This window comes from Eimeria maxima, genomic scaffold, assembly GCF_000499605.1.
Source record: "Eimeria maxima Weybridge genomic scaffold, Emw_scaff378, whole genome shotgun sequence".
NCBI lineage: Eukaryota > Apicomplexa > Conoidasida > Eucoccidiorida > Eimeriidae > Eimeria > Eimeria maxima.
The window spans coordinates 1-17,500 of NW_013566463.1; the positions used below are offsets into that span (position 1 = coordinate 1).

The 17,500-nt window shown below is 51.9% G+C and overlaps 5 protein-coding genes across 5 annotated transcripts in view; 4 read left to right on the top strand and 1 right to left on the bottom strand.

The window, feature by feature from the left end:
* Positions 1-1,081: 1,081 nt before the first annotated feature.
* Positions 1,082-7,011, bottom strand: EMWEY_00030700 (hypothetical protein, conserved; the record flags this gene model as incomplete). The annotated part of the gene is made up of 10 exons (XM_013481651.1): positions 1,082-1,094; positions 1,365-1,560; positions 1,721-1,789; positions 1,978-2,029; positions 2,337-2,797; positions 2,904-2,959; positions 3,415-3,474; positions 3,717-3,818; positions 4,189-5,345; positions 5,479-7,011. 10 exons carry the CDS (start codon positions 7,009-7,011, stop codon positions 1,082-1,084), a joined length of 3,699 nt encoding a protein of 1,232 aa, XP_013337105.1.
* An 884-nt stretch (positions 7,012-7,895) lies between these two features.
* Positions 7,896-8,822, top strand: EMWEY_00030710 (hypothetical protein, conserved; the record flags this gene model as incomplete). The annotated part of the gene is made up of 1 exon (XM_013481652.1): positions 7,896-8,822. The coding sequence occupies one exon, from the start codon at positions 7,896-7,898 to the stop codon at positions 8,820-8,822; it is 927 nt and encodes a 308-aa protein (XP_013337106.1).
* A 1,991-nt stretch (positions 8,823-10,813) lies between these two features.
* Positions 10,814-12,029, top strand: EMWEY_00030720 (hypothetical protein; the record flags this gene model as incomplete). Its single annotated transcript, XM_013481653.1, has 2 exons — positions 10,814-10,822; positions 11,481-12,029. The coding sequence occupies 2 exons, from the start codon at positions 10,814-10,816 to the stop codon at positions 12,027-12,029; spliced, it is 558 nt and encodes a 185-aa protein (XP_013337107.1).
* Positions 12,030-12,907: 878 nt separating this feature from the next.
* EMWEY_00030730 (hypothetical protein, conserved) lies at positions 12,908-14,674 on the top strand (the record flags this gene model as incomplete). Its single annotated transcript, XM_013481654.1, has 1 exon — positions 12,908-14,674. The coding sequence occupies one exon, from the start codon at positions 12,908-12,910 to the stop codon at positions 14,672-14,674; it is 1,767 nt and encodes a 588-aa protein (XP_013337108.1).
* Positions 14,675-16,884: 2,210 nt separating this feature from the next.
* EMWEY_00030740 (hypothetical protein, conserved) overlaps positions 16,885-17,500 on the top strand; it is a gene marked incomplete at both ends in the record, with an annotated part of 4,296 nt that continues 3,680 nt past the window's right edge. Inside the window, one exon of the mRNA XM_013481655.1 lies at positions 16,885-17,500. This exon is cut by the window's right edge and continues 1,626 nt beyond it. Coding sequence (XP_013337109.1) covers positions 16,885-17,500 — 616 coding nt within the window.

Below are 17,500 nucleotides of genomic sequence, written 5' to 3' on the forward strand. Positions count from 1 at the left end.
TATATATATATATATATATAAGGGAGCCTCTCTTATAGTTTTAGAGGGGTGCTTGTAGGATAATTTCTATGGAGTTGAATTCTTCAGTAGGAGAGGAGAGGAGATCTATTTATATGCGGGAAGGCAGTAGGGGCGGGCTTCTCTATAGTTGAGGAGGAGGAGGAGGAGGAGAGCAGCAGCAGTTGCAGCAGCAGCAGTTGCAGCAGCAGCAGTTGCAGCAGCAGCAGTTGCAGCAGCAGCAGTTGCAGCAGCAGCAGCAGCCGGCAGAAGATATTCCGGTGACAATGAAACTTGCTGATGTTGGAGATCGAAGGGGAAGGACGGAGGGAAGGAGGGGCATTGGACTGCAGCAGCTGCTGCTGCTGCAGCTAGCAGCTTTTGCTGCAGCAGCAGCTAGCAGCAGCTTCCAGCTTCACGTCCGCACAGTCTGCAGTCTCCATTTGTCATTTACAGGGTTGTGATGGATGCTTCGTGCTGCTGCTGCTGCTGCAGCTGGCTGCACCACAAGCTTCAGCAGGAGCAGCTGCATGCTCGCATGCATTGTCTCCGGGAGGCGTATGCCTGTACACCCTGTGCCTTCGCAGGCGCAGCAAAGGAAGAAACAAGAGCAGCAGCAGCAGCAGCAATTAATATGGGACGCGGCAGCATTCTGCTGCTGGGTCGCTGTGCTGCTGCTGCTGCGGACAGCTGCAGCAATAGCCGATGAGAACGATGGAAGAATAATCGCAATTTTGCTGCTGCTGCAGTGGTGCACGCTGCAGCTGGAGCAGCAACTGCAGCAGCAGTAGCTAATGCTGCTGTTACTATCATTGTTGCAGCGATGTCAAGAGCGTCCGTTGTGTTGTGAATTACTCAACAGCAGAAGCAGCAGCAACAGAAGCAGCAGCAGAAGCAGCAGCAGCAACAGCAGGTGTTTGGAGTGGCAGAGACATGGGCTATGCTGCTGCTCATTGAAATGCGTATCGAAGCTGCTGCAGCAGCGCAGCAGCTGCACCGCAGCAGCTGCACCGCAGCAGCTGCACCGCAGCAGATGAACAGCTGCTACTATTCGCGTGATGGGGTACTTCGTAAACCCCAACCCTTATCCACCAACCCTAAACCCTAATCCCTAAACCCTAATCCCTAAACCCTAATCCCTAAACCCTAAACAGCAGATCATCAATTGTAAAGAAAAACTGTCTGGCGCTGGCCGAATAGAGGCGGTGTCTTCTTAGCTGCAGCCGCTGCTGCTGCTGCAGGTTTGTGTGGGTGCTGCAGCAACAGCACCCACACGCAGCAGCAGCAGCAGCAACAGCAGCAATGACAACGCATCTCCTCAGCAGCTGCATGCGCTTAACAGCGTAGCAGCAGGAGGGACCCGAAACCTCAAACTAACAAAACATTGCATCGCAACTGCTGAAGTTTCCTGCTGCTGCTGCTGCTGTTGCTGCTGTTGGTGTTGCTGCTGTTGATGTAGTTTGGGGCCCTTGTCTAAATTGCTCTCGTCTTCTCCATGGTACTGCTGCTGCTGCAGCTCCTCCTCCTCCTCCTGCTGTGTAGCCCTCATATCGGCTTCTCCTCCTGCGTGGTTGTGTAGGAGGAAGATTGTCTTGTATAAGAATGTCTATTACGTAGGGATCTGTACACAAGACACACAGTGCTGCAGCAGCTGCTGCTGTTGCTGCTGGTAGTGCTGCAGCGGCGCCTCTTTTCTGTTTTCTCTTGTTGTTGCCTGCCTCACCTATTATAACTTCATGCAGCGCATGCAGCCCCATGTTGCGCACAGTCGCGGCCACTTGCAGGTGCATGCCTGAAGCAGCAGCACAGCAGCAACAGCAGCAGGTTAGTGTCTCCAGCAAGAAACAATAGAAGAAAGCAGCAGCTGTTCCCCTGTAACATTTCGCGTAGACATGCAGCAGCAGCCAAGCACCAACCCCAGCTACAGCCACAGCAGCAAAAGCAACAGCAGCAACAACGACAGCCGTCGCTCTCTGTTACCTGAAGGCTTTCCTGGATAAAACATCAGTGTCTTCGTGTTCAGCAGTGCGGCCTGCAGCAGCAGAAGCAGCAACCGCAGCAGCAACAGCAATAACAGGAACCAACAAGCTGCTTCTGAGGGATGCGCATCCTAGCATAGACAAGCTGTACCAGCACCAGCAACAAGAACAGCAGCACAAGCAACTGTAGCGGCTGCAGCAGGAGTAGCAGCCACAGCAGCAGGAGTAGCAGCCACAGCAGCAGGAGCAGCAGCCACAGCAGCAGGAGCAGCAACAGGAGCAGCAGCAGCAGCATACAAGGAATTTATGCCCTTCATCCAGCTGATTATATGGTAAGAAAATAAAATCGGGTTGCTTTACTAGAGCAGCAGGAATTCTCCTGTGCTGCAGCTGCATGCAGCTTCTTGCTATGGGGGCCTCTGCTTGTATTCCTTGCTGCTGCTCTAGCTGCCGCTGCTGCTGCTCCAGCGCATGCAACAAGAAATTCCCGTTACTGTCATATAGACGGTTGTATGCGTTCCGGCTGCTGCTATGCTGCTGTGGTGCTGCTTGCTCGGCAGCAGCAGCAGCTGCTGCTGCTGTTGCTGTTGCAGGGTCCCCATACACCCCAAATAGCGCCATAGCCGATACTTTCAGCATTGTCATCGCCTCCAGCTTGAGGTCTTTTCTCCTGCATGCAGCTTGCAGCAGCAGTTGCCAAACACCCCCCTGTTGCTGCTGTGGCGGCAGCGGCTGCTGCTGCTGCGGCAGCTGCTGAGGCGGGAAGCTGCACTCATATACGCAGTCTAACACCACTAGCGAGAATAGGAGGTTCGTCAGGCCTGCATACACAAAAGGAGAAACAACCATCACATATGCTGCTGCTCCTGTTGGTAATGGGCAGGCAGCAGCAACAGCAGCAGCAACAGTAGCAAAGAAACTACTTACCCTGGGTGGTGAGTTCAGGAAGTTGCGCAGACACCCAAGAAGACGTCGCCATGCGGCTGCAAAGACAAGCACAACACAGAAAAACCATCCAAGTGTATAGCAGCAACAGGAGCTCCTGCTGCTGCAGCCGCTGCAGCTGCGGCAGCCGTTACGGCAGAGCTTTCAGCTCCTGCAGCTGGTTGCCCTAATACGGCTGCTCTTCGCCCCGGTGCAGTATTCCTCCTGCTAGAGACAGTGCTGCAGCTGCTACCTCTGCTGCTGCTGCTGCTGATGCTTCTGCTGTTGCTGTTGCTGCTGGAGTACCTGATCATCTCGGGGTGTCTGAAGCCAAAACTTCCCATTGCATGAATTATGTTAGTTGTCGCTTGTGCTGCAGGTGTACAGACACCGCAGATGTACATACACCGCACCACGTAGGTACCATCTCTCCGTTTAGTTGTGGGAGGAGGGCAATAGGGTTTAGGGTTTAGGGTTTGAGGCTAGGGTTTAGGGTTAATGTAAACCCTCCTACCTCCCATTAGATGGAGAGGTCGTTTCCTTAAGACATTCCAAAACGCATGCAGAAGTCGGTCTTCCTTACAACGCATAACTGCAGTAAAAACAGCAGCAGCAGCAGCAGCAGCAGCAGCAACACAAACAACATCCACCAGAATAAACTGCTAGCACCAGCAAGAGGGTAGGAGCTGCACAAAAGCAACTACTATCAATAGCACCGACATCAGCGGCAGCAGCAGCAGCAACGGCAGCAGCAGAAACATCATCATCAGCAGCAGCAGCAACAGCAGCAACAGCAACAGCAACAGCAGCAGCAGCATACATGCAAATCCATTGAGTGTCATGCTCAAATGTTGCCAACTGAAATTTTCTGCCGTTTCAATCATTCGCGGGATTAGCTGGGAGACATAAATCGCATGCCTGCAAGCAAACAAGACATTCAACTCTTGCTGCTGCTGCTGCTGCTGCTGCTGTTGCTGTTGTTGTTGTTGTTGCTGCTGCTGCTGTTGGGGCTGCTGCTGTTGGTGCTTCTGCTTGTGTGGTGTTGCTATCCTTTGCTGAGTATCGACTATCAATCGGCTTGTGCTGTTTTGAAGAAGGAAGAGCTGCACGGGGTCAGGGTGCATGCGTAGCAACAGCAGCAGTAGCAGCAAGAACACAAGCAACAGCAGCCTGGGTACTCCAGTAGCATGGACATGCTGTTGCAGTTGCTGTTGCTGCTCCTGGTGCCTCTGCTGCTCTTGGTTCCGCTGCTGCTGCTGTTGCTGTTCGTCGTGCTTCTGCTGCTTACCCTTGAAGCCTAGCCTTTGCGAATGCATTAACAGCATTACTAAGAGACTGGGGATCGAGGTGCTGCTGGTGCTGCACCAGCAGCAAGATAGCTCTATGGAAGAATGCATAGATGCTGCTGCTGCTGCGGCGGTCTCCTGGTGTCATCTCTACACCGCGCATGCGGAAGCCACCTGTACACTCCACAATGCTGCTGAGTCGTGCTCTGCTGCGCTGCCACCGGTGCACCTCATCCTCCTCTGCTGCTGTTCCTCCTCCTGCTGTTGGTGGTGCTCCACCGGGGTTGCGGAGCATCTGCTGCTCCTCTTGCATCGCTGCGGGCACCAACTGATCGGCAGCAGCAGCTGCTGCTGCTGCAGCTACAGCAGCAGCCCCTGCTGCTTCTGCTGATACATCACGCAGAGACACAAGACCCATATGGGCAAGACGAGAAAAAGAATTCAGTGCATTTACTACATTCTTTAATGCCTGTGGCTGCACTAAGGGGAGGGTAGGGGCCCCCGCAAGAGTCGCCACAGGGGCCCCCACTGGGGCCCCCGGAAAGGACGAAGAGGGTAGATACGGCACTGGGGGACCACCGTGGGACCCAACAGCTCCGGCTGCATCGTCCGCTGCGCATGCAGAGGCCCCAGAGGGAAGTCCATTTGTACTTCCAGCCTGCTGTTGCTGCTGCTGCTGCTGCTGCTGGTGCTGTTGCAGGTGCTGCTGGTAGATCTTCTCGAGGGAAGCGTCGTATGCTTCCTGTGCTGCTAAGATATGGTCATGCAGCAAGTCTCTAAGACGAGCACGAGACGTGCTGCTGCTAGCTGCTGCTGCTGCTGCTGCTGGGTCTTGTGGCAGTGCTGATGATAGCCTAGAAACAATGTTGCACCATAGCTGTGGCAGTGCATGCACATCAATCTGCTCCTGCTGCTGTTCCTGCTGCAGCTGTTGCTGCTGCTGTTGTATCTGGTGTTGTTTGTGGGGTGGGAAACGTCTGATGTTCTTAAGCTGCTGCTGCTGCAGCACATGACCATTTAGCTGCAGCAGCCGCGTAATTATATTTAGCTGCAAGGTAAGAAGAGGAAAAGAAAAAAAAGGCAGCAAGACAGGAGTCCTATGCAGCAGCACATTTGTTAATGCAACAGATGTACGACCTAAGCTTAGACAGTTCAGAGCCTGAGCAAAAAAAACAACACAGTGATTCTGTGCTCCTGCAGCAGCAGCAGCAGCAGCAGCAGCAATAACAGCAGCAGTTGCAGGGGCAGAAACAGCAGCAACAGCAGCAGCAGCAGCAGCGGGGGTTGCATACAAGGGAGACGGTTTGTGGTGCATTGAATTCTGCTGCTCTTATGATGAGCATTTGCTGCAGCAAATCGCTTATGCGCCTAACAGCAGCACAACGTAGCTGCGCAGCAGCAAGAGCAGCAGCAAAATAAACTAAACTGTTGCTGAGGAGAGACACCCCAACTGCATGCAGCGCGCAACGGGTACGAAGCTCATCTACTTCTCCTCCTGCTGCATCTGTTGCTGCATCTGTTGCTGCATCTGCTGCTTGTGCTGCTGCTGCTGCTTCTGGGGATTGCCGGTCGAGTTCATAAGGCCCCAAGTCTGCAGCAGCAGCAGCAGAGGGAGCAGCAGCTGCAGCAATTTGTTCAAGGACTTCTGCTGCAGTCATTGGTTTTGCTGCAGTTGCTGTTGCTGCTGTTGCTGCTGTTGCTGCTGTTGCTGCTGCAGCTTCCTCACACTCTACAGGCCTTTGCCATGGTATAAAAGGAGCAAGGACAGCATAATCCCTCTCAGCAAAGCAATCAGGCACCCGCTGCTGCTGCTGCTGCTGCTGCTGCTGCTGCTGCTGTTGCTGCTGCAGGTAGTGCAGCTGCATGCAGCTCTGTGCAGCAACAGTAAGGGACTCATCTATGTGCTGCAGTGCCCTCTGTGCTAAGGGGAGACACGGGAACTGCAGCACCTGCAGGTGGCGCAGCAGCATAACTGTCTGCAGCACGGATAGTGCCTCTACCCCTTCTTGTTTTTGCTGCTGCTCTATAGGTAGCAGCAGCAGCTGCATTTTCTCATCTGGTTGCTGCTGCAGCAGCACCTGGGTAGCAGCAAGCAGCAGTGGCGCCTCCCTCCTCCTTATTGCAGCAAGCAGCCGCAGCACCTCCAGCAGCTCGCGGGGCCTCATACGTCCGCATAGTCTTACTAGGTCATCTGTTATTCTGCGTAGCTCCTCCTGTAGCTCCTGCTGCTGCTGCTGCAGCAGCAGCTGCTGCTGCTGATTAAGCTGTCTTTGCTGCCGCCTCTGCTGCAGAGGAGTCAGGCAGGAGCTCTCCTCAGAAGCAACCGTACTCTCCTCCCACATACCATCAGCATCAGTTGTATCTGAAGGGGCCCCTGAGGGGCCCCCTAAGGGCCCCCCTGTGGGGCCCCACACCTCGTCTGTACCTACTATTGCCTCATCAGATAGACCAGTATACGTCATTCTCTCTCTACTGCCGAATCGCTGCTGCTGCTGCTGCTGCTGTAGCTGCAGCAGCTCCTCAACTACTCGCTGCAGACGCTGCAGCAACTGTAGCCGAGGGGGGGGAGGGGGGCCCCCAAGCCGCTTCTTTTGGGGGGGCCCAGGAGCTGCAGCAGCAACTTCTGCTGCTGCAACCTCTGCTGCTGTAGCAGCAGCGGCTGCAGAAGTTGTATCTGCTGCTGAACTTAAACAACGGAAAAACAAACGTCCAACAGTTGCCTGTCTGCTGCTGTATTTGCTGCTGCTGCTGCTGCTGCTAGTGCTGCTGCACGTGTTGCTGCTGGTGCTGATGTTGCTCGCTGCAGAACGGGCCAACAAACGCATACTACTACGAGGTCGTGGGGGGGCCCTCCTGCTGACAGGTAGGGCACGAAGTAGGGGCCCCATCAACCTAAGCCTGGGGCCCCCCAAGAGGTGGGGCCCCCTAGGGCAGCAAGCAGCATTGCCCCCTAGTAGGTGTAGGGGGCACATCTTCTGCCACCTATGCATGTTGCAGCAGCTGATCCAATTGCGGCTGCTGCTGCAGCAGCAGCAGCAGTGACTTCAACTGCTACAGGACCGCAGCTTCTGCTGCAGCGGAAGGTCTTCCTGCCCGTCCGTCAATTGCTTGTGTCTGCCGCTGATGCAGCTGCTGCAGACGTTGCAGCTGCTGCAGCTTCTGTGTTTTTATTGATCCTGCAGCGGGGAAGTCTTCTGCAGCAACGGGGCAGCAGCCGTAGCGGTTGCAGGGGCCCCAGTTGCCTGTAAGGGGGCCCCTCACACCATCAGGATACTAACTGCACCTTGGCTTCAATAAAATAAATTTATTTCTTCTTTGTCTGATGAAGAAGGCAGCTGTTAAGGGGGGGCCCCTCGGGGCCCCCCGTGAGGCCCCCGGGGGCCCCACCAGAGGCTGTTTGGTGAGAACGGCAGCAGTGGCTGCAGCAGCAGCAACGGCTACAGCGCCGTTCCTGTTCCTGCTGCTGCAGCAGCAGCAAAAGATATATTTGTTGCATTATTTTTTGTATTTATTTCAATAAAATAAACACATCTAATCATCGCTTCCTAAACTCCCTTAGGGGCAAGCACACCTGCTGCAGCAGGGCCCCCAGCCCTGCGGTGTCTGTGTGGTTAACAGCAGCAACAGGAGCAGCAACAGCAGCAACAGCAGCAGGTACACACAGTAGCAGCCTCTAGGGGAGAGAGGGACCCCCGCCCCTAGACTAGCCATGGCCAGACATATACAGCTGCCGCTGCTGCTGCTGCTGCTGCTGGTGCAGCAAACACCAGTGAGCATCTACGGTAGCAGCAGCCACGCAGTCAGCAGCAGCAGCAGCAGTGGCGTTTCCTTGTCCCTAGCCGGGGCCTCAACGACTCTGTTAGGCAAAGGTTTCCATCTAGTCTTTGAGTCTCGCGTCTTGCTGAAGCAGCAGCAGAGTACAGCAGCAGCAGCAGCAGCAGCAGCAGCAGGAAAGGAGGAAGCATGTCTTCTTTGGCTAGAGTACCGTCTACCCCAGCAGTTATTTGCTGACCCTGATCAGACATATGAATTGGGGGCCTCGGATACCCATGGGAGGGTACTAACAGGGGCCCCTGGGGGCCCCTTGCTCCTTCAACCCTCCACTCTCTTCATGCCCTCTTGCTCCCACGGGGGCCCCCAAGGGGCCCCCAACTGTACCCATGGCAGTGTCTTAGTTGATGTGGAGCAACCCAGTTACTCCTCTAAGCTGGGGCCCCCTCCTCTTGTGCGGCAGGAGGTGTACGTACACCCCAGTCTGCTGCAGGAGGACAGCAGCAGCAGCAGCAGCAGCACCACTCGTGAAGTAAAGGTACAGCTGCCTGTACACCTGAGATATGGTCCCCCCTGCAGCAGCAGCAACAGCAGCTGCAACGGCCTGCTGCGGATGACTGCTGCTGCACCTGTTGTGGGTCTATCCTGTGGAGGACAAGAGCAGCAACAGCAGCAGCTTAAGGCCACCGCAGAAGCAACAGAAGCAGCAGCAGCAGGAGAGGAGGCAGCAGCAGCAGCAGCAGCAGGGAGTGTGGAGTTCTCTGTGCCTGTAGGGCAAAGGGTCCATTGGGCAGCAACTTCAGGTGTATGCGCAGCTACTCTTATTCTTAATATACTTGCTGTTGTATTCGTATTAGCAGCATAAGAGGCAGCAGCTAGCTAGCTAGCTAGCGAGGTAGCTAGCTAGCGAGGTAGCTAGCTAGCTAGCTAGCTAGCAGTAGCTGCCATACCAGCTGGGCTGCTGCTGCTAGTTAGCTGCCTAGCTAGATGACTGTAGGTAGCTAGCTAGTTAGCTCCCTAGCTAGCTAGTTATCTAGCTAGCTAGCTAGCCTACTGGTGTATTGGCTAGCTGAGAGTTTATTTGCTTTATTGCCTATAGAGGGGCATCTGTCTCTCTTCCTTGTCTCCTTCTTATTTACTGTCTCCTTCTTATTTACTGTCTCCTTCTTATTTACTGTCTCCTTCTTATTTACTGTCTCCTTCTTATTTACTGTCTCCTTTTTATTTACTTATCTGTCTCCTTTTTATTTGTCTCTTTTCTTTTTATTAATAAATATAAATAAGGAAAAAAAAAGAAAGGAGACACCTCTCTCTTATTTGTCTCCTTTCTTCCCTCTTATTACGGACTTTCTTAACTAATAGACACTAGCTAGCTAGCTAGCTAGCTAGCTAGCTAGCTAGCTAGCTAGCTAGCTAGTGTAGCTAGCTGACGAACTGAGGTACTAGCTAACTGAATAACTAGACAGGTAGTCGTGTAGCTAGCTAGCTAGCTAGCTATGTAGATGTTTAGTAGGAGGGAAGGAGAGGAGGCGGAGGGGACAGAGGAAACAGGAAGGACTACCTGTCTCCTGTTGTCTCCTCTGCAGCAGCAGACACTGCAGCAGCAGCAGCAGCAGGAGAGCAACTACTAGTACTCAAGGGCCAGATAGACACGGGTTGTTGCTCTTCTTTGCTGCTGCTGCTACTGCCGCTGTTGTTGTTGCAGCTGTTGTGCACCCTATTGCAGCTCCTCCTGCTGCTGCTGGAGCTGCAGCAGCAGCAGGAGAGCAGCAGCAAGAGAGCAGCAGCAATGGTGTAAGAAGGAACGAGCCCATAGACTAGGCGGACACCAGCAGCAACCAAGGCAGACACAGCAGCGCAGCAGCAGCAACAGCAGCAGCAACAGCAGCAGCAACAGCAGCAGCAGCAACATTTTTTGTTAATTGAAGGTAGAAGGACCCAAGTTTAAGGGTATGCGGGAGCCGCAGCAGCAGCAAGAAGGCAGCGCTGCTGCCGCTGCTCCTGCTGCTGCTGCTGCTGCAGGCAGCAACTAAAGGGAATATATTCTCCCTAATATGTCTTAAATATTTAAAAAAAAGGAAAAAAGAGATAAAGACAACTGCTGTTGTTGCTGCTGCTGCTGCAGCAGCAGCGGAGTCGGCAGCAGAGTCACTCGCCCGCTGTTGTGTCCAGCAGCAGCAGCCGCTGCCGCCGCCTCAGCAGCAGCAGCAACAGCAGCAGCAGCAGCAGCAGCAGCAGCAGCAGCAATAAAGTCTTCATGAATTAAGATAAAATAGTATATATATATTTAATTTATATTCATAAGAAGAAGAAGAAAAGAAAGAAAAATAAATAAATAAATAAATTTTTTCCCCCTCTTCTCCTCTCCGTCATTATATAAGGCCCCAAGACCTGACCAGTCCGCTCCCCCGATCCCGATCCCGATCCCGTTCCCGATCCCGATCCCTTTTTTTGGTTGCTGCTGTACTGCAGCAGACAAGGGAGCCACAGAAGGCCCCCTAGGGTACAGAGAGGGGGCCCCGAGCCAATAGACTACGAGGCCCCTTGGATCTATATTCCCTGCCGGTGGGGGCCCCTAGACAAGCTCCTGCTGCTGCTGCTGTTGCAGGGACCCACTTTATTTGCTGCTTCTTGCTGCTGCTGCAGGGGCCCTGCTCCTTTGTTGCTGCTCCCTTCTCCCTTAAGATCGGGGGCCCCCGGGGCCCCCTTACATGGGCCTCCGGTGGCGCCTCGAAGCACACAGGGATGTACCGGGGGGCCCAAAGACCCTATGGCACACAAGGGGGCCCCCCCAATAACAAGGGGCCCCCAGGGGCCCCAACCTAGCTGCGGCAGAAGAAAGGGTACAGCGGACCAATGCCAGGGGTCCGAGTATTATGAACCCAGCAGCAGCAGCAGCAGCAGCACCATGAACAGCAGAAGCAGCAGCACTTGCAGCAGCTGCTGCAGAAGCAGGAGCAGCACAATCAGCACCGGTGGCGCCATAAGGAGAAGAAGAAGAATATGTGGTCGTCTGCTGCTGCATTTGCTGCTGCTGCTGCTGCTGCTGCTGCTGTTCGAGAGGTGTAGGCTGTGCTCAACTCTTCCCCCTGTAGAGAGCCGCAAGACAGGGCCCCCTAGCAGACTCAGGAGGGAAAATACATTCTTTCTGGTTAGTCCTGCTGCTGCTGCTGGTGCTGCTGTTGCTGCTGCTGCTGCTGCTGTTTGTGTTGCTCTTACTTCTGTTGTGTTGTTGTTGCTGCTGCTGCTGCTGCTGTGTCTTGTATTTGTTACCCGTAAATCCTCGTACTGCAGCTGTCCGCATGACAGCAGCACCAACTGCTGCATCTTCTGCTGCTGCTGCAGTTGCTGCTGCAGCTGCTGCAGCTGCTGCAGCTGCTGCTGCTGCAACAGCTTCCAGCCCAGACGTATGTGACTCAGCTGCTGCCGTAGGCATGTAAAGCGTAGCGCTCTGCTGCTGCTGCTGCTGCTGCTGCTGCTGCTGCTGCTGCTGCTGCTGCTGCAGGGTCCTGTGTTTGTACAGACACGCAGCAGCGAGGAGGCAGCAGATGATGATGATGAAGGAGACGAAGAAGACGAAGGAGACAGCAAGGAGACAGATAAGAGCAGCAGCAGCAAGGAGACAGGAAAGAGCAGCAAGAGCAGCAAAGAGAGCAGCAAGAGCAGCAAGGAGACAGCACAAGAGGAGGAGGATGATGATGACGACTCAGGGGACACAAAACACAGCAGCAGCAGCAGCAAGAGCAGCAGCAGCAGCAAAGAGGATGATGATGATGAGGAGGAAGGAGGGGATAAAAAAAAGAATAAAGAAGGAGGAAGAAAAAAAGGAGACAAAGGAGACACTAATAAGGAGGAAGAAGAAGAAGAAGGAGAAGAAGAAAAGGAGACAAAAGAAGAAAAGGAGACAAAAAAAAGAAAACATAAAGATGATGATGATGACGAGGAAGGAGGAACGAAGGAAGGAAACAGCAGCAGCAGCAGCAGCAGCAGCAAAGATGATGATGAAGGAGACAACGACAGCAGCAGCAGCAGCGAACCCGCAGACGGAAAACCAGGTATAACCCCTAACTAAGTCTGCTGCTGCTGCCGCTGCTGCTGCATCTGCTGCTGTTGCTGCTGCATCTGTTGCTGCTGTTGCTGCTGGATCTGCTGCACCTGCTGCTGCTGTGTGCCCCTACTGTTGCTACTGTTGCTACTGTTGCTGCTGTTGCTGCTGCCGCTGCTAATGCCCATTGCTTTGTGTCCCCATGACGTTGGTTGTTGCTGCTGCTCATTTTGCTGCTGCCTTTGCTGCTGTTGCTGCTGCTGCTGTTGCTGTTGCTGCTGTTGCTGCTGCTGCTGTTGCTGCTGCTGCTGTTGCTGCTGCTGCTTCTACATTTTCTGCTAAATATGAGCTGAATGCATGTGTGCTGTTGTTTCTGTTGTTGCTGCGGTTGCTGTTGCTGCTGTTGCTGCTGTTGCTGCTGTTGCTGCTGCAGTGCGTTTCCTCCGCCGTAAGGGTACAGGACATCCAGTAGGGGGTGTATCTAGTTGGTTATCTGCTGCATTTGCTGCTGCTGCTGCAAAGGAGACACCAAAGAATGAATTTGATGAACAAGAAGGAGAGACACAAGAACAAATAGAAGAAAAAAGAAAACAAGAAAAAGAACAATTAGCTAAAGAATGCCAAGCAGACAAGTCAGCAGCTCCTGCTCCTGTTGCTGCTGCTGTTGCTGCTGCTGTTACTGCATCTGCTGCTGTATCTGTTACTGCTCTGTCTTTAGTGTTGCTGGTCCCGCTTTTGACGGTGCTGCTGTTGTTGTTGTTGCTGCTGGGGAGTATAGCTTGTTGCTTACGGTTTTCTGTTGCTGCTGCTGCTGCTGTTGCTGCTGCTGCTGCTGCTGCAGGGAGAAGCAGGAGCAAGAAACGAAGAAGCAGGCAGCAGAGTCAACACACGAGAGTGTGGAGGAGATGTCTGGTGATTCATCATCTAAAGCAGCAGCAGCAGCAGGAACAGTAGCAGCAGCAGCAGCAACAGCAGCAGCAGCAGCAGCAGAAGCAGCAGCAGAGGAGAAGAAGATGAAGAAATTATCTCCTGTACCTACAGAGAAGGAATTAGAGTCTGATGTCTTACCTGATGATTTGCTGCAGCGTGTGCAGCAAGCAGCACCAAATAGAACAGCAGATGAGCAGCAGAAGCTGCTGCATGCACTGCATGCATCGCATGCAGCAGCAATAAAATTAAATAAATTAGGCAAAGAAATAACACAAGAAAATCTCCTTAAGGCAGGAGTATCTATTAAGATGCAGCAAATGGTAGCAGAGGCCCTAGGCATACAGCAGCAGCAGCAGCAGCAACAGCAGCAGCAGCAGCAGCAGCAGCAGCCATTGCAGCATCAGCAGTTAGACCAACTACAACAAGTACAGTTGCACCAGCAGCAGGTATTGCAACAGCAGGGACTACAGCAGCAGCTGCAGCAGCTGCAGCAGCAGCAGCAGCAGCAGCAGCAGCCATTAGTAAGACTTGGCTCCCTTGAGCTACAAACAGGCCAATGGCTACGTGGCGCTGCAGCAGGGAATGGTATAGGCCTATGGTCTAATACAGCAGCAGGAGCAGGAGGAGCACCGCAACAAGGGGCAGCAGCATCAGGAGGAGGAGGAGGACAAGGACAAGGAGGAGGAGGAGAAGAAGAAGACCCATTATATAAAAGATTAATAGAGAATACTCCGTTAATGGGAGAAAAAGAGAGAGAAATGTTATGGATAGATATAAAGGAAGCAAGAACAGCAGCAAAAAATTTAATAAAAAAAGGAAAATTACCAACAAAAAAAAACCTAATAAAAGAAGGAATAAGTATATCTAAGCAGAATAGTATAGCATGGGTATTAGGTATACCCTTTAATAGCAGCAGCAGCAGCAGCAGCAGCAGCAGCAGTAGTAGTAGTAGTACATGGAAACATTGGTGGGGAGAATTAGGGCTAACAGAAAAGGTATTATACTGTATAGGTCTGCTGCTGCTGCTCCTCCTTCTTGCTGCTGCTGCTGTATATCTAAGAAAAAAGATTATTAATAGCTATAAACGCATGCGTAGTATAAGGAGGGAGGCGTGTCTGCTGCAGCTGCAGAGGGAGAGCAGGAGACGTCGTCGTGAGAGGGAGAAGCAGCATTTGCTGCTCCTGGAGCAGCAACTGCAGCAGCAGCAAAAAGTACTGCAGCAGCAGCAAACTATTAATAAGAAGGCAGCAAGCACATTCAAGGAATTACGTCTTAAGACTACTATGTTAGATAATACGCATGCAGCAGCAGCAACAGCAGCAACAGCAGCAGCAACAGAAGGTAATCCTCCTGCTGCTGCTGCTGCTCCTACTCTATCCAAGAGACATCTAAGAGGATTTACACTAAAGGGGCAGGCAATCAGCAGCAGCAGCAGCAGCAGCAACAACAACAACCACCATCTACATGGGGATAGTGGTGTCGCCTCCCGCATGCATGGTGGCAGCAGCAGCAGCAGCAGCAGCAGCAGTAGTGCAGCAGCAGCAGCAAACACCGCCGAGGAAGCTGCTGCTGCTGCTGCTGCTGCTGCACCCCACACTCTTCATAAGAGAGAGACAGCAGCACCACGCAGCAGCCATACAATGCATGCAGACACAGAGGGACACCTCCACCACCGCAGCAGCAGCAGCAGCAACAACAACAACAACAACAGCAGCAACAGCAGCAAAAAGCCCCCACGATGAAGGAGGGCTCTATAAGGAATACACTAGCAGGTAAGCTGCTGCCATCAGACACCCAGCTGCTGCTGCTGCTGCAGCAGCAGCAGAAGCAGCTAGGAAGCTAGAAGCTGGTGGTCTGCTGCAGCTAGCGCTGCTGCAGCTGCTGATGCAACACCCAGCATCTGCTGCTGATGCAGATTTTTGCTGCTGCTGCAGTTCTAGCAGCACATTACTTTTACTAGGGGAGACACCCTGCAGCAGCAAGAGGCGAGGCAAGAAGCACTAAGTGCTGCTGCTGCTGTTGTTGCTGCTGCTGCTGCTGCTTGAGCCTCTAGCAACAGCTGCAGCAGCAACAGCTGCAGCAGGGTGTCGGGGTGACAGCACAGATATAAGGAGGAGGAAGCAAGACATACGTTAGATGTGTTGCTGCAGTTGCTGCTGCAGCCTGCTGCTGCTGCTGCTGCTGCATGCTGCAGGAGAGGCAACATTGTTGTCTCACCGTTCCTCCCCATCAGCTGCTGTCCTACAACCCCTGTGCATGCATGCATGCTTGCATGCATGCATGCATGCATGCATATCTTGTTATATGCATGCATTTATAGTTGCATGCATGCATGCATGCATGCAACGGTATGAGGGTATGATGCTATAAAGATTTTTATTATTTTAAGGAAATATAAATATCTTTATTAAGAAAAAAAAAGAATAATAATTAATAAATAATAATAATAAATAATAATAATAAATAATAAATAATAATAATAATTAATAATAATTTATTACTATTATTCCTATGTTACTTAAGGATAGAAGAGTAACATATATAGTAACAAGGAGCATGCATGCATTTATAGTTGCATGCGTGCATGCGTGCATGCATGCATGCGTGAATTTATAGTTGTATGCATGCATGCATGCATGCGTGTATGTATGCATGCAAGTATGCATGCATGCAATTATATGTGTATATATAGACACTATTAACTATACAGAGATAAGGAAGGATAACAACTATTAGCCTTAGTTATGTCTTGCACACTTTGCTGCTGCTGCTGTGGATGTTGCTGCTGCTAAGGGTTCCTTTTGCTGCTCATACATCTGCTGCTGCAGCAGCAGCAGCAGATGTATTGCTGTTTATATGCGAGGGTTTAGGGTTTAGTCATAACCCCACGTACAGCAGACGGGAGAATAAAGCCCCAATTGCTGCATGCAGGGGGGAGTAAGGGGCTGACTAGACACTTAATTTATTATTAAAGAACATAAAAAACCCTAAACCCTAAACCCTAATTCCTAAACCCTAAACCCTCGTACACAGACCGCAGTACCCTCTTAGACCCTAGCGGCACCTCAGCAGCAAATAGGGGGTGACAGCCCCTTCTTAAGGTTTATTTTTTATTTTTTTTATTAATAAATAAATATTAATATATATTAAGCAGCAGCAGCAGCAGAAAAGAGCAGCAAGTACAGTAGTAGCAGCAGCAGCACAGCAACAGCAGCAGCAACGGGAAGAACGCGATCGCCATGTCTGCCTCCCTCTTTGCTTTCTTTATTATAAAAACGCATGCAAATAAATATAAATAAAAATAATAAATAATAAATAGTAAATAATTATATAAATATATAATTAAATACCTTTATAATAAGCTATTATACATCCTATTTGCTGCTGGTGCTGCTGCTGCTGCCCGTCGGCACATACGAGCAGCAGCAGTCACGGTGCTGCTGTTGCTGGAGTGGCTGCTGCTGTTGCTGCTGCTGCTGCTGCTGTTGTTGCTGCTGCTGCAGGGGGCCCCATTTATTTAAGGTTATCTTGCCTTATTGGCTTATGTCTTTATATTTAATTATTAATAAAAAAAGAAAATAAAAAATAAATAAATTTTGCTGCTGATCTTGCTGCAGCAATGACATAAAAGTGCAGCAGCAACCAGCGGCCTTCCGCTCTCCGCCTCAGTCGACTGCAGCAGCAGCAGCAGCAGCACCAGCATGCAGCAGCAGCAGCTCTACCAGCAGCAACAGCAGCAGCAGCAGCAACAACAACAGCAGCGGGGGGTTCCACATCTGCGTGTTGTTGCTGCTAAATAGTTGCTGGATAGCAGCAGCAACGGAGCAGCACTCCACTGTCTTGCTTCCCCCCTTTAGCTGCCTCTGCAGCAGCAGCAGCAGCAGCAGCAGCAGCAGCAACTGCAGCAGCAGCAGCAGCAATATATATTGCTCAACAGTTTAATTCCTATAAAATGGACCCCTCGTCCTCTGCATGCAACTCGGGGATGCGGCGTATGACGTACGCGGAGGCTGCTGCTGGGGCAGCAGCAGGGGATCCCCAACAACAACTACAGCAGCAGCAGCAGCAACTGCAGCAGCAGCAGCAGCAGCAGCAGCAGCAATCAACAGGCACAAGTCCATCTGTATGTAGTGGTGATGATGGTGCTGATTTACTAAAGACGCGCAGCACATCTAATTTCCTAGGATCAACAGCAGCAGCAGCAGCAGCAGCAGCAGCAGCAGCAGCAGCAGAAGGAGCACCATCATCATCAGCAGCAACAGCAGCAACAGCAGCAGCAGCAGCAGCAGCAGCAGCAAGAAGAGAAAGAGTAGGAGCTAACCCTGGTACAGTTAAACTATTAAGGGAACAATTCGAGAGACAATCAGATAAAAGTTTGTCTAGTTTGCTGCTGCTGCGCTTAGGCTCAGGGGGCCCCTTTGCTGCTGCTGCTGCAGCAGCAGCAGCAACAACAACAACAAGGACCCCAAGAGGTACAGGAGGAAATAACAGCAGCAGAACAATAAGTAATAGCAGCAACAGCAGCAATAATATAGATGATACAGACCATCAACAGCAGCAGCAGCAGC